Source organism: Gracilinanus agilis, chromosome 5 (assembly GCF_016433145.1).
Source record: "Gracilinanus agilis isolate LMUSP501 chromosome 5, AgileGrace, whole genome shotgun sequence".
Classification (NCBI taxonomy): Eukaryota; Metazoa; Chordata; class Mammalia; order Didelphimorphia; family Didelphidae; genus Gracilinanus; species Gracilinanus agilis.
This window is the reverse complement of record NC_058134.1, coordinates 39,502,942-39,517,819: the sequence shown is the minus strand read 5'-3', so window position 1 is coordinate 39,517,819 and position 14,878 is coordinate 39,502,942. Positions and strand designations below refer to the sequence as shown.

Below are 14,878 nucleotides of genomic sequence, written 5' to 3'. Positions count from 1 at the left end.
ATGCTTATTGGCCATGTGCCTATAGGCACTTAAACTCCCATAGCTCATTTGACCCTCACAACCATCCTGGGAGGTAGGTACTATTATTATCTCCATTTCACAACTGAGGAAACTAAGGAAAATAGAGATTAAATTATTTATCTAGGGTCACATAGATGGTAAATTTCTAAAGCTGGATTTGAACTCAGGTCTTCCCAATTCCAGGACCAGTGCTCTATCCAATATTGCACTACCCGATGCCTCTAAAGGTTCAACTTATGTGCCATGTCCTTTAGGAAATCTTTCCTGATCCCCCTAATTTAATTGCTGGTGCTCACTTCCTTCTCAAATTGCATTCAGTTTATTTTTTGGTTTCTGCTATATTCCCTCCCACTCCCCATCAATGTAAAATGAAAGTTCCTGAAGAGCAAACAAGATTTAATTTTCATTTTTTTTTCTCTCTCAAGGACAGTGCTCAGTCCAAAGAAGAAAATTAATATATGCTTATTCAATTAAACTGAATTGGATCAAATCTGTAGTTCTCAACTCACAGGATTACTACAAACTAAAATTGTTGTTGTTGTTCAGTTGTTTCTGTCATGCCTGACACTTTGTGGCCCCAGTTTGGTGTTTTCTTGACAAAGATACTGAAATGATTTGCCACTTCCTTCTCCAGATCATTTGACTGATGAGGAAACTGAAACCAAGAGGGTTAAGTGACTTGACCAAGGTCACACAGCTACATAGGTAGTAAGTGTCTGAGGTCCAATTTGAACCCAGGACTTCCTACCTCTAGGCTTAGCATTTTATCAACTGTGCCACCAAAAAATGATATAATATATGTAAAGTATTTTATAAGCCCTGACGTTCTATAGAAATGTGAGCTATTGTTGTTTTTACAGATGCTCTTCAAGAATTTTTCTGCCTCTGGCATTCTATGGTTCTGATGCTGGCCCTTTACTTTCTACATGTTTCATGCTGGCATAGCCCACTCCTCTATGTGGGAATGGCAAACAGGGGGCAAGGGTCATTCTGGTCAGTACAGCTCATAAGATGCTCTGCAAACACTGACTCATCAAATAATGGTGTTGATAAGGATGATAATGGTTTCATGATGGAGGTAAGACAAGGTACCAATAAGTGGTACCCAGGCAATTCTCCTTGGTGGGGTATGATGGGATCTGAGGCTATCCTGAGGAAAAGGGGCCCATCACTGGGATTTGCCCATGGTGAGTGGCTATCCACAGCAGAGCCTGGGCTTGTTTGGTTCTAGTCAAGTTGCATGTTGGACTACAATCAAGAAAATGGATGTGCTGAAGAAGACGGTGTATTATGAATGATGATTTGGAAGATGACTCCTGCCTCCTCCTTCAGTCAAAATGAAAAATGGGAGCTTTTCTAGGTCAAAGACTCAGGTCACAAGGCAACTTCCACAAGAAGGAGCAATTTCCACCAGTCATTAAGCTGGAAAATTGCCACTGACCAGCTGTGCAATGCAATGCTCAGTGCAACTTTGATTTAGATCAGCTGTGGGAGACGCAGGGAGGAAAGACAACTATGTTGTAATTTAGTTGATATAGGGCGCTCCAGGTAAGGAACTTCCTCTGCCAGAGAGGAAACATTTGCCTTGCAATTTGTAATCTTATGAGAGGCTGTAGACTAGAGTGACTAGAACTCTGCACTTGGAGTCAAGAAGACATGGACTCAAATCCCACCTGAGTGACCATGGGCAATTTCCTTTTTTTAACCTTTATTTTACTTTAATAACAAATTTACACATGAGTTTTCCAAATTTATATGATTCGAGTTGTCTCCCTCCCTTCCCTAGGGCAGATGTCTTAACTTCTCAGAGCCTCGGTTTCTTCATATGTAAAATTGGGAGAAAGAAAAGATTCAAAGACTTCTAGTATCCTCCCAACTCTAAACACATGATCTCATGACAGTTGCCTAGAAGCATAGAGAGAGTTCATTCCCAGGACCCCTCAGCCATTAGGAAGCAAGCCTTAAACCTTGATGGTTCAGGGATTCAGTTGAGGAAACATTTTCCATGGATGTGGGGACATTTATATTGTCTTTTTTCCCCAAAGAATTTAATTGAAATAGAAAAGAAATTTAATACCTACGAATAAGGATCATTCATCTCCTATTTCTTGAATAGGTATAGGGATTATACTGCTGGTTTCCTTGGCATAGAGAACTCCCAGGTGAGGAAAAAACTCTCTACCAATGCAGGTCAGAATCTTCTCTACAATTTACATAGTCTTAGTGAGATGCCTAGAGCCCTGAGGGGTTAGGTGGCTTGCCCAGAGTCACAGTTAATCTGTATCAGAGGCAGGGCTTGAACAGTTATTCAATTCACTTCAAAAATCTGTATTTAGTGCCTTCTTGGGGGCTAGCAATGTGCCAAACATTGTAATATATACTAAACTAATATGGTAGATGACTTATGTGACTGTTCCTCACAAGTTTATAGTTTTTATCTCAGATGACTAAGAATCTGTTATTTATAGTGGCCGTTTACTAGGAGACCTTGAGCATCACTTTCTTCATTTATAAAATGAACCAAGGATCACTATGATCCATAAGTTGATGCTAGAGTCCTTGGGGAATTCTGAGAATGTGGTTATTGTCAGTAATGGAGGGCATAACCCATATAGCTCTTGAGGTGGGCTTGTGATTTTTGCTCCTGTGTTTCAAAACAGAGACCTTGATACCTAAGGAGTAAACCCAATGGTCAAAAAACAATGGGCAACTCCTACCATATTGGTCTGAATGCAGGCTGCCCCCCAAATAAAGGGGCAACAGTATTTTTTCTGCTTTGTGAAAATAAGATCTCTTTGAAACGGGGGGAGATTTGGGTAGATGCCAAAAATCGTGCCAAATTCTAAAAAATACTCAGGCTTTTTACAAGCTGGATTTGGGCAAAAAGGTAAAACCTATGTATTTGGATTTGCTATTTTCATGGGAGCCATGTCCATTTCTTTAAGTTCTGAAGCTACCACAGAACTCCCACTGATCTCAAGTCACCAAGGGGACTTGCTTGCTCTCAAGTTGTCATCATGGCCAATTTTGTGATTCTTCTGGCAAAGAATATAAGATTATAGAATGTGGGGGATGTAAGGGACATTAGGAAGTAGCTAGTAAAACCATGTTCTTACACAAAAGGGGAAACAGAGGCCCAAATACAGGGAGTGACTCTCTAGGTCATACAGTTAGTTAGTAAGAGTACTAGGATGAAAACAGGAACTTTCCTCCTTTCTGGCTGAGTGAGGAACATCCACACACCTCTCAATAGACTGAATAATCACAGTTTCTTCAAGGGTTGTGGTTTTCTTTGGGGAAGCTTTTTTTAATGGATTTTACTTAGGATCTGGAAGTTCAAGCCCCAGATATTTATTGACTACAATCGTTGTTGTTGTGTCTTTTCAATGTGTCCCATTCTTTGTGACCCTATTTGGGGTTCTCTTGGCAAAGATATTAGAAATACTTGGAAAATATAGTTGGCAAAGATAATGATATGGCATTTTCTTCTCTAGCTCATTTGACAAATAAGGAAACTAAGGTAAACAGTTTAGTGATATGCCCAGAGTCACACAGCCACTAAAGGTCTAAGACCAGATTTGAACTCAAGTCTTTCTTGAGTCCAACCTAGCACTTTCTCCACCTAGCCACCTACCTGCCCCAATTAACCACAATTAGAGATAAAGAATCAACATCTCAGAAAACGGAAAGAAATTGAAAGCAGATAATTATTGTCCACAGAGTTCCTAAATGTTCAAGTTGGAAGGAACCTTGGCAGCCTATTTCAACCCCTTTATTTCCAGATGAGGCAACTGAAGCCCAGAGAAACTAATTGGCTTGTCTAGGGTCACACAGTTCATGAGTTTCAGAGGTGGGATCTGAGTTCAGATGTTATTCTAATTCCATGTCCAGCCAACTTTCCCCTATAGCAAAATTGTCTCTTTAATGAATTGTAATTTCTAAGTCATCATTTAAACTCTAGTATCTTAATACTAGGTTTATAGAGGACTAAAAGTAAATATTTCAAAATAGTAGTAATTAAATACTTTTAATTTTTCCGTGGAGCATTGGGCAGTTATTTTCCTGCCCTTTAAAATAATGAATAAAGAACCTGTATTTGTTATTTAGCACCAAAAAGAAGATCTAAGAGAGAAGGGAAAAATCATTTTAAGGTATGCTGACATTACCCAGAAGGGAAAGCAAACCTTTCTGTAGTATGATGGGTCTTTTGTTTAAGTACAATTTCTCCAAATTACAGGATTTCAGAATTGGAAAGAAACTTCAACATCATTTCTAATCCAGCCTCTTGCTTTATAGGTGTGGAAGCTGAAGCCTGGGAAACGGAAATGACTTTGCCACAGAGACCCTAAATGGTAAGGTCAGAATGAGAAGCCAAAACTCCTAACTCTGGACTTTCTGTCCTCTGTACTATACCTCGATGTTTCATGAGAAGGAAAAGAATAATAATAATAATAATAATAATAATAATAATAATAACTAGCATTTATATAGTGCTTTTAAGATTTTCAAAGCACTTTAAATATATTCATTCATTTCCATTTTCTCTCTAGTTTTCCTTACTTCTGTTCTGTCTAAGGTCTGTGACATTTTACCTGGCCTTAACAGAGAGAGAAATTAGCATTATTTGCCCCTGGTTAAAATAACAAAACATACCTGGAACAACATGTCTTCAAACACTGCTGGGGAAGCCATGAAGGGTAGACTACCTCATATAGGACAAAAGATCCCATGAGGTTCAATAACCATGCATTAGAAGTTATTTCAACTAATTGTTCTTGCTAACTAGATATATTATACATAATTATAGCTAATAATAATGTTCATTATTAATGCTAATAATGTTCATTATTAAGAGCAACATTATTGCACCTCTGCACTACTTCAAATACTATTAGACCCTTTCAGTTTTGATGTCCTAGGACAAGTCCTGCTTGTCTTTCTCTAGTTATGGGTCTGACATCAGAATATCCTTGTTCTCTAATCATGGTGACAGAATTCCCTTGTGCCTCAAATGCTCCATAGACACAAAACTAGACTTTACCTGGCGACCCGGTTTTCCTTTTTCTCCCTTACGACCACGAATATTATTATCAGCACCAGGTTCTCCCTAAGAAAACAAAACTTTTATTATTTTAAGTTATTGAAAAAAACATGAACTATTCAAAAGAAAAAGGGGAAAGCATGAATTAATGATTGAGCATTCATTAAACCCAAACCAAAGTTAACTAAAGGTATCAGGCCTGATTGGGGCGCAGGCAAGGGAGATAAATTCTAAAGAAACATTTTTCATGCCCTTGAAGGGACTTGATTATCCAAAAGATGAATTTCACTTTCAAAGGTCAACTTTGATGCAATGTCTATAGAAAGCTGAATAATTGCTGATGTTCTTGGATCACTGCCCTTGGCCAACAGAAAGGTTCTGAAATGAAAATTGTGAAAATGAGCCAACCATTACTTACAGGATCTCCTCTCAGACCAAGACTTCCAGGTTCGCCAGGTTCTCCTGGGGGCCCCCTCAAGCCCTTGAAACAAAAAGAGAGAATATGAAATCAGGCCTCCACTTTGATATGGGCACTTTTGTGAGTATTGTGTAGATGATAAATGGGAATTAAAGAAAAAAGGAGGCCCAGTCCAAATGTGTTAGCATATACACTGACGCCAAAGTGAGAATAGTTACAAGTCCAAGAAGTACTCATACTCCAAAGCTGATGAGGAGCAGTAGTTACAGTTGGCGAGTGCCCTTGAGAAAAAGGAGGAGAAAAATGCATTTTGGATTCATTCCTTCTATTGGCAAATGACTCACATGAAGCAAAATGTTCCTCAAGCAGATTGCTTCCTTTAAAACACATGACCCAAATGAGGATATCATGTGCTTCATGTTCTCCAAGGACTGAACAGGACCAGTCAGGAAAATCTTCCATCAGTCTCCCCTTTAGATTCTTAGATCAAACTGTAGCTTCACCCCTTCTCAGTTAAAGAATTGATGAACTTTAATTAACTACAGGGAATGCAAAATCTTTTTGAACTATAGTTCCTTGACTTCCTCAACTCCCATGACCTCCATCTCCTCTCTATTTCAGTCACCCACTGGCGTGTCTTATCTTGGATTTTAGCATCACTTGAAATAACTGCACTTTTAAGACCTTGAACTCTGAAATTCCTCTCTCTGATTAGTCTCCTATTCTTTCATATCTCTCGTTTTATTACTCACCCAAAATCTGTTCTTTGTCCTTTAGGTGACTCTGTTGTTGTTCAATTATTTTCAGTTGTATCCAATATTCATGATCATATTTGTGGTTTTCTTGGCAAAGATACTAGAATGATTTGCTTCCTCTCTCTCATATGACAAATGAGGAAACTGAGGAAGACAATTAAATGGCTTGCCCAGGGTCACACAGCTACTAAGTGTCTGACACCACATTTGAACTCAGGAAGATGACTCCTGGTCCAGCACTCTATCCACTGCACCATCTAGATCAGGGGTCAGCAACGTATGGCTCTCGAGCCATGCCTGGCTCTTTTGAGGGCCAGATATGGCTTTTTCTGCAGGAGCCATAAAGTCATTTTTTTTCAGGCGCTGTTACAGGAGCCGAACTGTGAGCACTGTACGGCTCTCACAAAATTACATTTTAAAAAATGTGGCGTTTATGGCTCTCGCGGCCAAAAAGGTTACCGACCCCTGATCTAGATGCTTTGAGACTTACTGTAATCCCATTCAAAATGAAAAGAGGAGAAAGCAAGTCTCTTGTTCAGAGGTCACTGCTCCCAAGCAAAGAGCCTGCCTTCTGCAGGTGGCTGCCAAAACCACCAAGAGATCTTGGGGAAGCAGAAATAGAGGGCAGAATTTTCCCAGTGATACTTGCATAATTGTGTCCATGAGTGTCCAGGAGCCCTAAGGAATCAAACCCAAAGAGACAAAGCCCATTTAGAAGCCTAGAGATTAGAGTCTAAACAGTAGATTTGAAGAAGGTTGGGGATAAACACAGGCATGGTAAAGGGAAGAAAAGCCCAATCATCTGTTGTTATGCCTGGAATACACCTATGTTCCCCAACTTGAGTTTCTTGATCATACACCCCTTGAAGTCTATCCATATCCCTCCATTTTAAAGTCATGATGCCGTAGGGGCCTCAGCCCCAAAGTTGGAGACTGTTTATTAGAGGAGCTAAAGGATCTAAGATGGAATCTAAGCTCCTTGAGAATATGGATTATTCCATTTTTCATTTCATTATTTTCATTTGTCTTTGAATACCCAGCACCTAGCACCAATCACAGTGCCTAACACATAGTAGGAGGTTAATAAATATTTGCTGGTTCCAAGACAATCCCAAGGGATTCATGATGAAAAATGCTATCCATGATCAAAGAAGAAACTGTTGAAGTCTGACTGCAGATCAAAGCATGCCATGTTTATTTCCTTCATGAATTTGCTATTGTTTGTGTGATATGTGACTTCTTTCATGGCACAAGGAATATGGAAATATGTATTGCTTGAAAGCACTGGGATAACCTATATCAGACTATTTACCACCTCTGGGAGGTGGTGGGGCAGGGGTACGGAGAGAATCTGAATCTAAAAATATAAGAAAATAATTCTCAAAAATTGTTTCTATGGGGGCAGCTGGGTAGCTCAGTGGATTGAGAGCCAGGCCTAGAGATGGGAGGTCCTAGTTCAAATCTGGCCTCAGACACTTCCCAGCTATGTGACCCTGGGCAAGTCACTTGACCCCCCATTGCCTACCCTTACCACTCTTCCACCAAGGAACTAATACACAAAAGTTAAGGGTTTAAAAATATTTAAAAAATTGTTTCTACATGTAATTTTAAAAAATAAATAACAATAATAAGCAAATAAATAGATCCTTGTTGATTGGTTGCTCAATTGATTTGTTCCCTCCTTAATCCCATTCAATCTGTCTTCTGGTTCTCACCATATTATTGAAAGTGCTCTTTCTAAGGTCATTAATGATCTTCTTACTAAGTAAAATGGTTTTTATTCTATTTTTCACCTTACTTAATCCTCCCTGAATCATGGGACATTTTAGCCACACCCTTATTCCTGTTTTTTCTCTTCACCATTGGCTTCTGTGACATTTTATTCCATGGTTCTCTTTCTGCATCTTTAATTATTCCCTTTTTCAACCACTTAAAGGTATGTATCCTCTAAAGCCCTTCCTTTTCTCTCTGTATCCTCCCTTATTGATTTTACCCACTTACATTATTTCAGTTACTATCTCTATGCATAGGAATATCATATCTGTATCTCAATGGAATACCATGTCAGTATTCACACCTTCTATTTCCACCTATCTACCAGGCAACAATACCTGGATACTAACAGTCCAAACTAAGAAATATTTATTAAGTGTCCATTACATCCAAGGCACTGAGGATACAAAAATAGTTACCACACAAGCCCTGGCTTCAACAGGCTTATACTCTAAGAGAGGAAGAGAAAGTACGCTCTATGAGATAAATACAAAAGAAAGTTCTGGTCAGAGTGTTACCAAAAAAAATTGAAAAGGAAGAAGTAATTTTCCTGGGAGGGATCAGAAAAGGGTAAGGGAAGTTTCATGGAATAATTGGTTTATGAACCAAAACTCAAAGGAAGAAAGGAATAGCAATAGCCAGAGACTCTGGGGAAAAGATTCATTGCAGATGTTGAGATGGAATGATGAAACACACATAAATGGGAGAAGGCAGTATGAGAATTGTGGAAAGAAAATTGTCTACTTGGCCTGGAAAACAGAAAACATGAAGAGGAATAATATAACATCAATTTAGATATGAAAAGCTAAGATCAAGACTTAACACTTTGTTTGGTCAGGGACATGACTGTGGAGGTGGAGGAGTAAAGAAGTGCTTCTCTATCAGCCTTTTAGTACATCAATGGTCAGCACCATGGGCAGCAGTAATGTGGAAGCTGAGAACAGCCTGCAGAAGGCATTATCAATCAGATGAATGGCACTGGTCTGCCTTTGCTGCAGCAGTGGGATCAGATAAAGAACAAAAGATGTTCCTGGCCCTGGGAAATTTAATCTTCATTTTTAGGCAATTTTCCAAAAGTGAGAATAAGATCTGAGTAAGCCTCTAGAATACAAGAAACATGTGGGTGAATGAATTAATGAAAAGCATCTATTAGATGGTCAATATATGCTAAGTATTAGCTATACAAATAAAAAAAAATTCTATGCTCTCCAGAAGCTCACATTCTAATAGGAGGAGAAAACATATAGAAAGAACAGTCTGGTTCATTGAGATTTTACTTATATCATTAAAAAATTAAAATTTATCATATTAGGTCATAAGATTTATGAATTTTGACTATATGAACCTCTATAACTAAGTTGTTCAGATCTATTTATATTTCACAGACTAAATTTATCCTTCCTAAGTCTTCCTTTAAAGATGTCTCAGAATCCTCCTGGTAACTCCCTGCTTGGCTTTGACTCTAAAGAACAACATGGTCTCTGGTGGTCTTCCTCCCCCTCCTCCCATTCCTTGCTTTTCTTTTTTTTCTGTATTGTCTTCTCACATTAGACTGTAAGTTGCTTAAGCACAGGGACTTTCTCTTTTTTTATTTGTATCTTCATCAGGTAGCACAGTTTTAGAAACACAATAGGTGAATTAGCAAATATTTGTTGAAATAAATCAAAACAAATATGTGCTAATAACAACATAATAATGATGAAAACATATGCCACATGTCCTTAAAAATGTGTAAATAACACAGAAAACTTCAAAAAAAGAAACTTAAGTGGGGCAGTTAGGTGGATCAATGGATAGAGAGCCAGGTGTGGAGATGGGAAGTCCTGTGTTAAAATATGGCCTCAGACATTTCCTGACTGTGTTTCCCCTGACAGCACACAACTCAGCTGCCTAACCTTTACTATTTCTCTTCCGTGGAAATGATATTTAGTACGAATTCTAAGACAGAATGTAATGGTTTTTAGAAATGGAAAGAAAGAAAGTCAGAGAGACAGAGAGAGAGAGAGAGAGACAGAAGGGGGGGGAGGGAGAGAGGAAGGGATGAAGGAGGGAGGGAGGAAAGAAGGAAGGAAAGAAGGAAGGAAGGAAGGAAGGAAGGAAGGAAGGAAGGAAGGAAGGAAGGAAGGAAGGAAGAGAAAAAAGGAGAAAGAGACATGGGAGATGGGAAGGAGGGAGAGAGGGAGTAAGGAAGTAGTCATTTTTTCCTTTAGTTAAAAAGCTCAGTTATGGCAAGTATGTTATTTAAATGCATGGGTTTAAGAAAAGTTTAATTCTTCTATATGCTACAAACTTAATGAAAATTATCTTGGGCAGCAATGGCAATATGCCATTACATTGCTTAGGTTTCCCAAGGAGAAGCTCCCCTACATTAGGCACTAACTCAGAACAGTAACACAGAGGGAAGTGGAATGGACAGAGTATGTACACACAAGAGGGAATGTCTAGATGGACTTCTTCCCTTGGTGTCTGGTGTTTTTTGGCATTGCTTGATACTGTCTCTATATAGCAGGGAATTTGTATTCCAGAAAGAATTGAATCTGTAATTAAAAAAAAAACCTTTCAGAGGTAGCTTTAGATACATTTCTGATGGACACGGGGTTATAGATTCTGTTCTGTAACCCTAAGGATACAATTTCTAAGAACCTGATGTAATAGAAATTGCCCTTTTCTAAGATTTGGTAGCAATGTTTGAGTCACAAAACAAATTCAAAACCTAGAGGCAGCAACCACCATCCTATGAGCATTCATATTATAATGGCCAATTGCTCCATTGTTACTAGATTTAATAGCCTTACACTTGTTAGGACATAGCATCAATTAAAGGACAGTAGGCACAGGCATTGGTTTCTTTTGTCTAGTTGAATTACTTTTTATGAATCAATCTCACATCTTTATAATACATCAGGTTCAAATAGTCTTTGTGATGAGGAGGTTGGAAGGGACCTCCCTCAAACAGGCAATTCTTTTTAAGAAGTTCTCCTGGGGAGTTCTCGACAGATAAGGCAGAATTCAAATTCAAAATGGTTTAGGGATGCTCTGGCCATGAGTCCTATACAACTACAGACATGTGGGGACTATGACAGGGAAAATGCTTGTTGGAAACTTATAGTGAAGAATTCAGCCATCCACCATTCAGACTGGGCTGGGAGTTTTGAGGGCACCTTTCAGAAGAGCCTACAGAAACTTAAATGTCTATTTGTGTTGGTATTCTTAATCCTAGGAATTTGGCCACCTTAGTTTATATAACCATATGACTAAGTGACCATCTGGATGGCAGGAAGCAAGAATGGGATCAGGGCAGAAAGAATATGTTGAATCCCAAAGAGCAGCAGAATTCTGAACTCATGCAGCTAAGAATCAGCCTGTGCTTCCAAGAGGGTTCGCATAATTACTGAGCACTGAAGTACCTATGAAATTAGGCTAGCAACTGTATGAGAAGTCCCTGTTAAATATAAGAGAATTCTAAGACTCCTCAGGAAAAGACCAGTCAGAAATTTTAGCATTTCTGGGGTGTCTATTCCAGGTTCACCAGGGACAGTTCTTCCAATATCAGGGACTTAATCAACTTGCCTGGTGGGCAATTAAAAAGCACATGAATTGTTTTATTTGCTGTGCTTATTTGTAACAAGAAATGAATTTTTCTGGTGAGAAGAGAGTAACAATGTAGTACTGATAGTGATGGAGAAGAAGGAACTAAATTTTATATATTTACTTTTTGAAAAGGCAACTTATACATAATAGAGATTCATGGTGCCATATACATTCCTCTTTTTTTCCTAGTCTTTTGATAAGGAAAATTTCATGTTAGTTAACATTTGTCAACTTCATAATAATAAAAAGGAAAGTTTTTTTAAAGATCTGTAACTTCATTGACATGAGTGTTCCCTTCACCAAATGAGAGTGATTCCTCCATACTTCATGGTCAATAAAGTCAATAAAATAAACAGATTTTAAAAAGCAGATGAAGGCATGAGATGGTGGCAGATATGACAAAGTCTTCTCTGATGATTTCACTGAAGGAAACATTTTTCTGGAAGAGGAGGAAATTATATGGATACAATGTCTCATTGATTCTAGCATCTTAGAAACTACGTCATCCACAGTTTATTGGGTAAGTGATAAATGCTCACTCCATATTCATAGCATTCTGGAAATTTGGGTCAATATATTCTCCCTGGCACTGGCCCAGAGATTGTCAAATGTACTCAATCAGGACTTCATTATAGGACTTCCGGGGAAAGATGGCTGCAGGGCAGAAGCAGGGAGCTTAACTCTCCTAACTGACCCATATATGATACCTCAAAAGGACACAAAAACCAAATCCAGATGAATGAAGGGATCCCACAATAGGATGCAGCATTGAAAGTACATGGGATTTGGGCATTTCCACACTATAAGGGGGTGAAATATACTCCCAGTAAAACGAGCTGATCAACCTTCCCCCACTCCACCTACAGTGCCAGGGCACAAGAATTAGAGCAAGCATGGGGCATTCAATAAGTTCTTGCTAATAGCTTGCTCCTAAGAGCATCAAGATTTAAGACCCCAATAGGCTAAAGAACATAGACTTTGAGGTCAGATCTTGAACATGGATCTTGGGCATGGACCTAGAGTGGCGAGGTGACAGACAGTGGAAGCTGTGTGTGCTGAGACTCATAAAGGAGCCTCAGGCAAAGGAGCAAGCATAGGGCAATATCTGGGGTCCTGGAAGCTGGGGACCACCAAGAGCCTTGACCCTGAGAACAGCTAGACTTGAGACCCCAGGAGCCTAAAGAGCTCAGACCTTGGGTGTGAAGATATAGCTGAGAGGAGCAGCACTGCACTGTGGCTCATAAAATAGCCTCAGGCAAAAACTGCTCCATAGCTCTATACACAGAGAACCTGCCCACCTCACCTAGACTTCTGACTGAGAAGGAAAAACCAGCATAATAATGGCAAGCAATGCCCAAGAACTAACCAAGAGAAAGAACAAGAGGAAAGCATTAACACTTCATAACTTTTATACAGAAAAAATCCAGACAACAGAGCAGACAGTAGAGGACAAACAAGTAAGCACATCCAAACATTTCCAAAAAAAGAAAATTGGTCACAAGCTCTTGAAGAGTTCAAATCTGAGATCATGAGAAAGATAGAAGACATTTGGCAAGAAAAGTGGGAAATAACTCAAAAGGAAATTAATAGTTTAAAAGACAGAAACTCCCAATTGGAGAAAGACGCCCCAAAAATCAAACAAGATGATAAATTAAACAGCAGGAAACCATTAAAAAAAAGGGTAGACCAAATTGAAAAGGAAAATAAAATGATTATAGCAGAAAATCAGTCACTAAAGACCAGAATTGGGCAAGTAGAAGCCAATGATCTTGCAAGACAGCAAGAACTAATAAAGCAAAGTCAAAAGAATGACAAAATAGAAGGAAACATGAAATATCTTACTGAGAGAATGACAGATCAAGAAAACAGGTCAAGAAGAGACAATCCGAGAATCATTGGTCTTCCTAAAAAAATCAGAAATTAATAGAAATCTGGACACAAGAAATTATCCAAGAAAACTGCCCTGATATTCTTCAAGAAGAGGGTAAAATAGACATTGAAAGGATCCATAGATCACCCTCTACACTAAACCGTCAAAAGTCAGCACCCAGGTTCCGGGTTAAGATGGCGGCAGAGTAAGAAGCAGCTCTTAACCTCTCCTGACCGAAACACACAAAACTCCTCAAGGGGACATAAAAACAAGTCCAGACGAACGGAGGAACCCCACAACAGGGCACAGCGTGGAAGGTACGTGGAATCGAGACAGTTCCAGGCTATAAAGGGCTCTCACTAAATCGCAGGCTGAGCAACCGCCCCACCCCCACCCCCTCCACACACAAGATCTAGAGCTCTGAAGCCAGCCAAAAAGAAATAGAGCAAGTTTGGGGCACCCATCGAGTCATTGGCAGCTCCGGGGCCTGTTCCTGAGAGCAGCAAGATTTAAGACCCCAGTAAGGCAGAGAACGCAAGAGAAATCTGAGCGCCGGAGCAGAGACTGGACGCTGGGCGCAGAGCGCAGGCTGAGCAGAGTACAGGCACGGGCGGAGGCGGGGGTGGAGGCAGACACAGCCAGGAACTAAAGCTCTGAAAACCTGAGTGGGGAACCAGTGCAGACGGGTATACGACTGTGGAAGCAGCGCCCTGAGACTTGTAAAGGAACCTCCTGCAGAGGATCAAGCAAGGGGATCCACCAGGGGGCTTGACCGCGGACAGACACTGAGCGGGAGAATAAACCTGAGAAGCTGCTGGGCTAATGATGGCTACCCAGACTCAGGAAATTCAGAAGAGAAAGAATAACAAGAAAAAGAAGCCTTTAACACTCGACAACTTTTACACAGAGAAAATCCAGACAACCGAGCAAACAGAGGAGGAGCACAAACAAGCATCCGAACCCTCCTCAAATAAGGAAAACTCCTCACAAGCTATGGAAGAGTTCAAAACTGAGATTTTGAGGAAAATGGAAGAGATCTGGCAAGAAAATAACTGTTTAAAAGGTAAAATCTTGCAATTGAACACCAGAAATGACCAGATTGAAAAGGAATACCAGAAGATTACGGCCGAAAACCAGAAGATTATGGCCGAAAACAAGAAGATCATGGCCGAAAACAAGAAGATCATGGCCGAAAACCAGAAGATTACGGCCGAAAACCGAAAGATTATAGTGGAAAATCAATCCCTAAAGGCTAGAATTGAGCAATTGGAAGGCAATGATCTCTCAAGACAACAAGAACAAATAAAACAAAGTCAAAAGACTGAAAAAATAGAAGGAAACATGAAATATCTCAATGAGAGAGTGACAGACCAAGAAAACCGGTCTAGAAGAGACAATTTGAGAATAAT

The 14,878-nt window shown here is 39.6% G+C and overlaps 1 protein-coding gene across 1 annotated transcript in view; it reads right to left on the bottom strand.

Moving 5' to 3' along the window:
* The window catches only part of LOC123250353 (collagen alpha-4(VI) chain-like), a 144,026-nt gene that overhangs the window by 66,040 nt on the left and 63,108 nt on the right, over positions 1–14,878 (bottom strand). Inside the window, exons 19-20 of the mRNA XM_044679395.1 lie at positions 5,481–5,543; positions 5,063–5,128 (exon numbers count right to left, since the gene is read on the bottom strand). Coding sequence (XP_044535330.1) covers positions 5,063–5,128; positions 5,481–5,543 — 129 coding nt within the window. The remainder of the gene's footprint in view (positions 1–5,062; positions 5,129–5,480; positions 5,544–14,878) is intronic.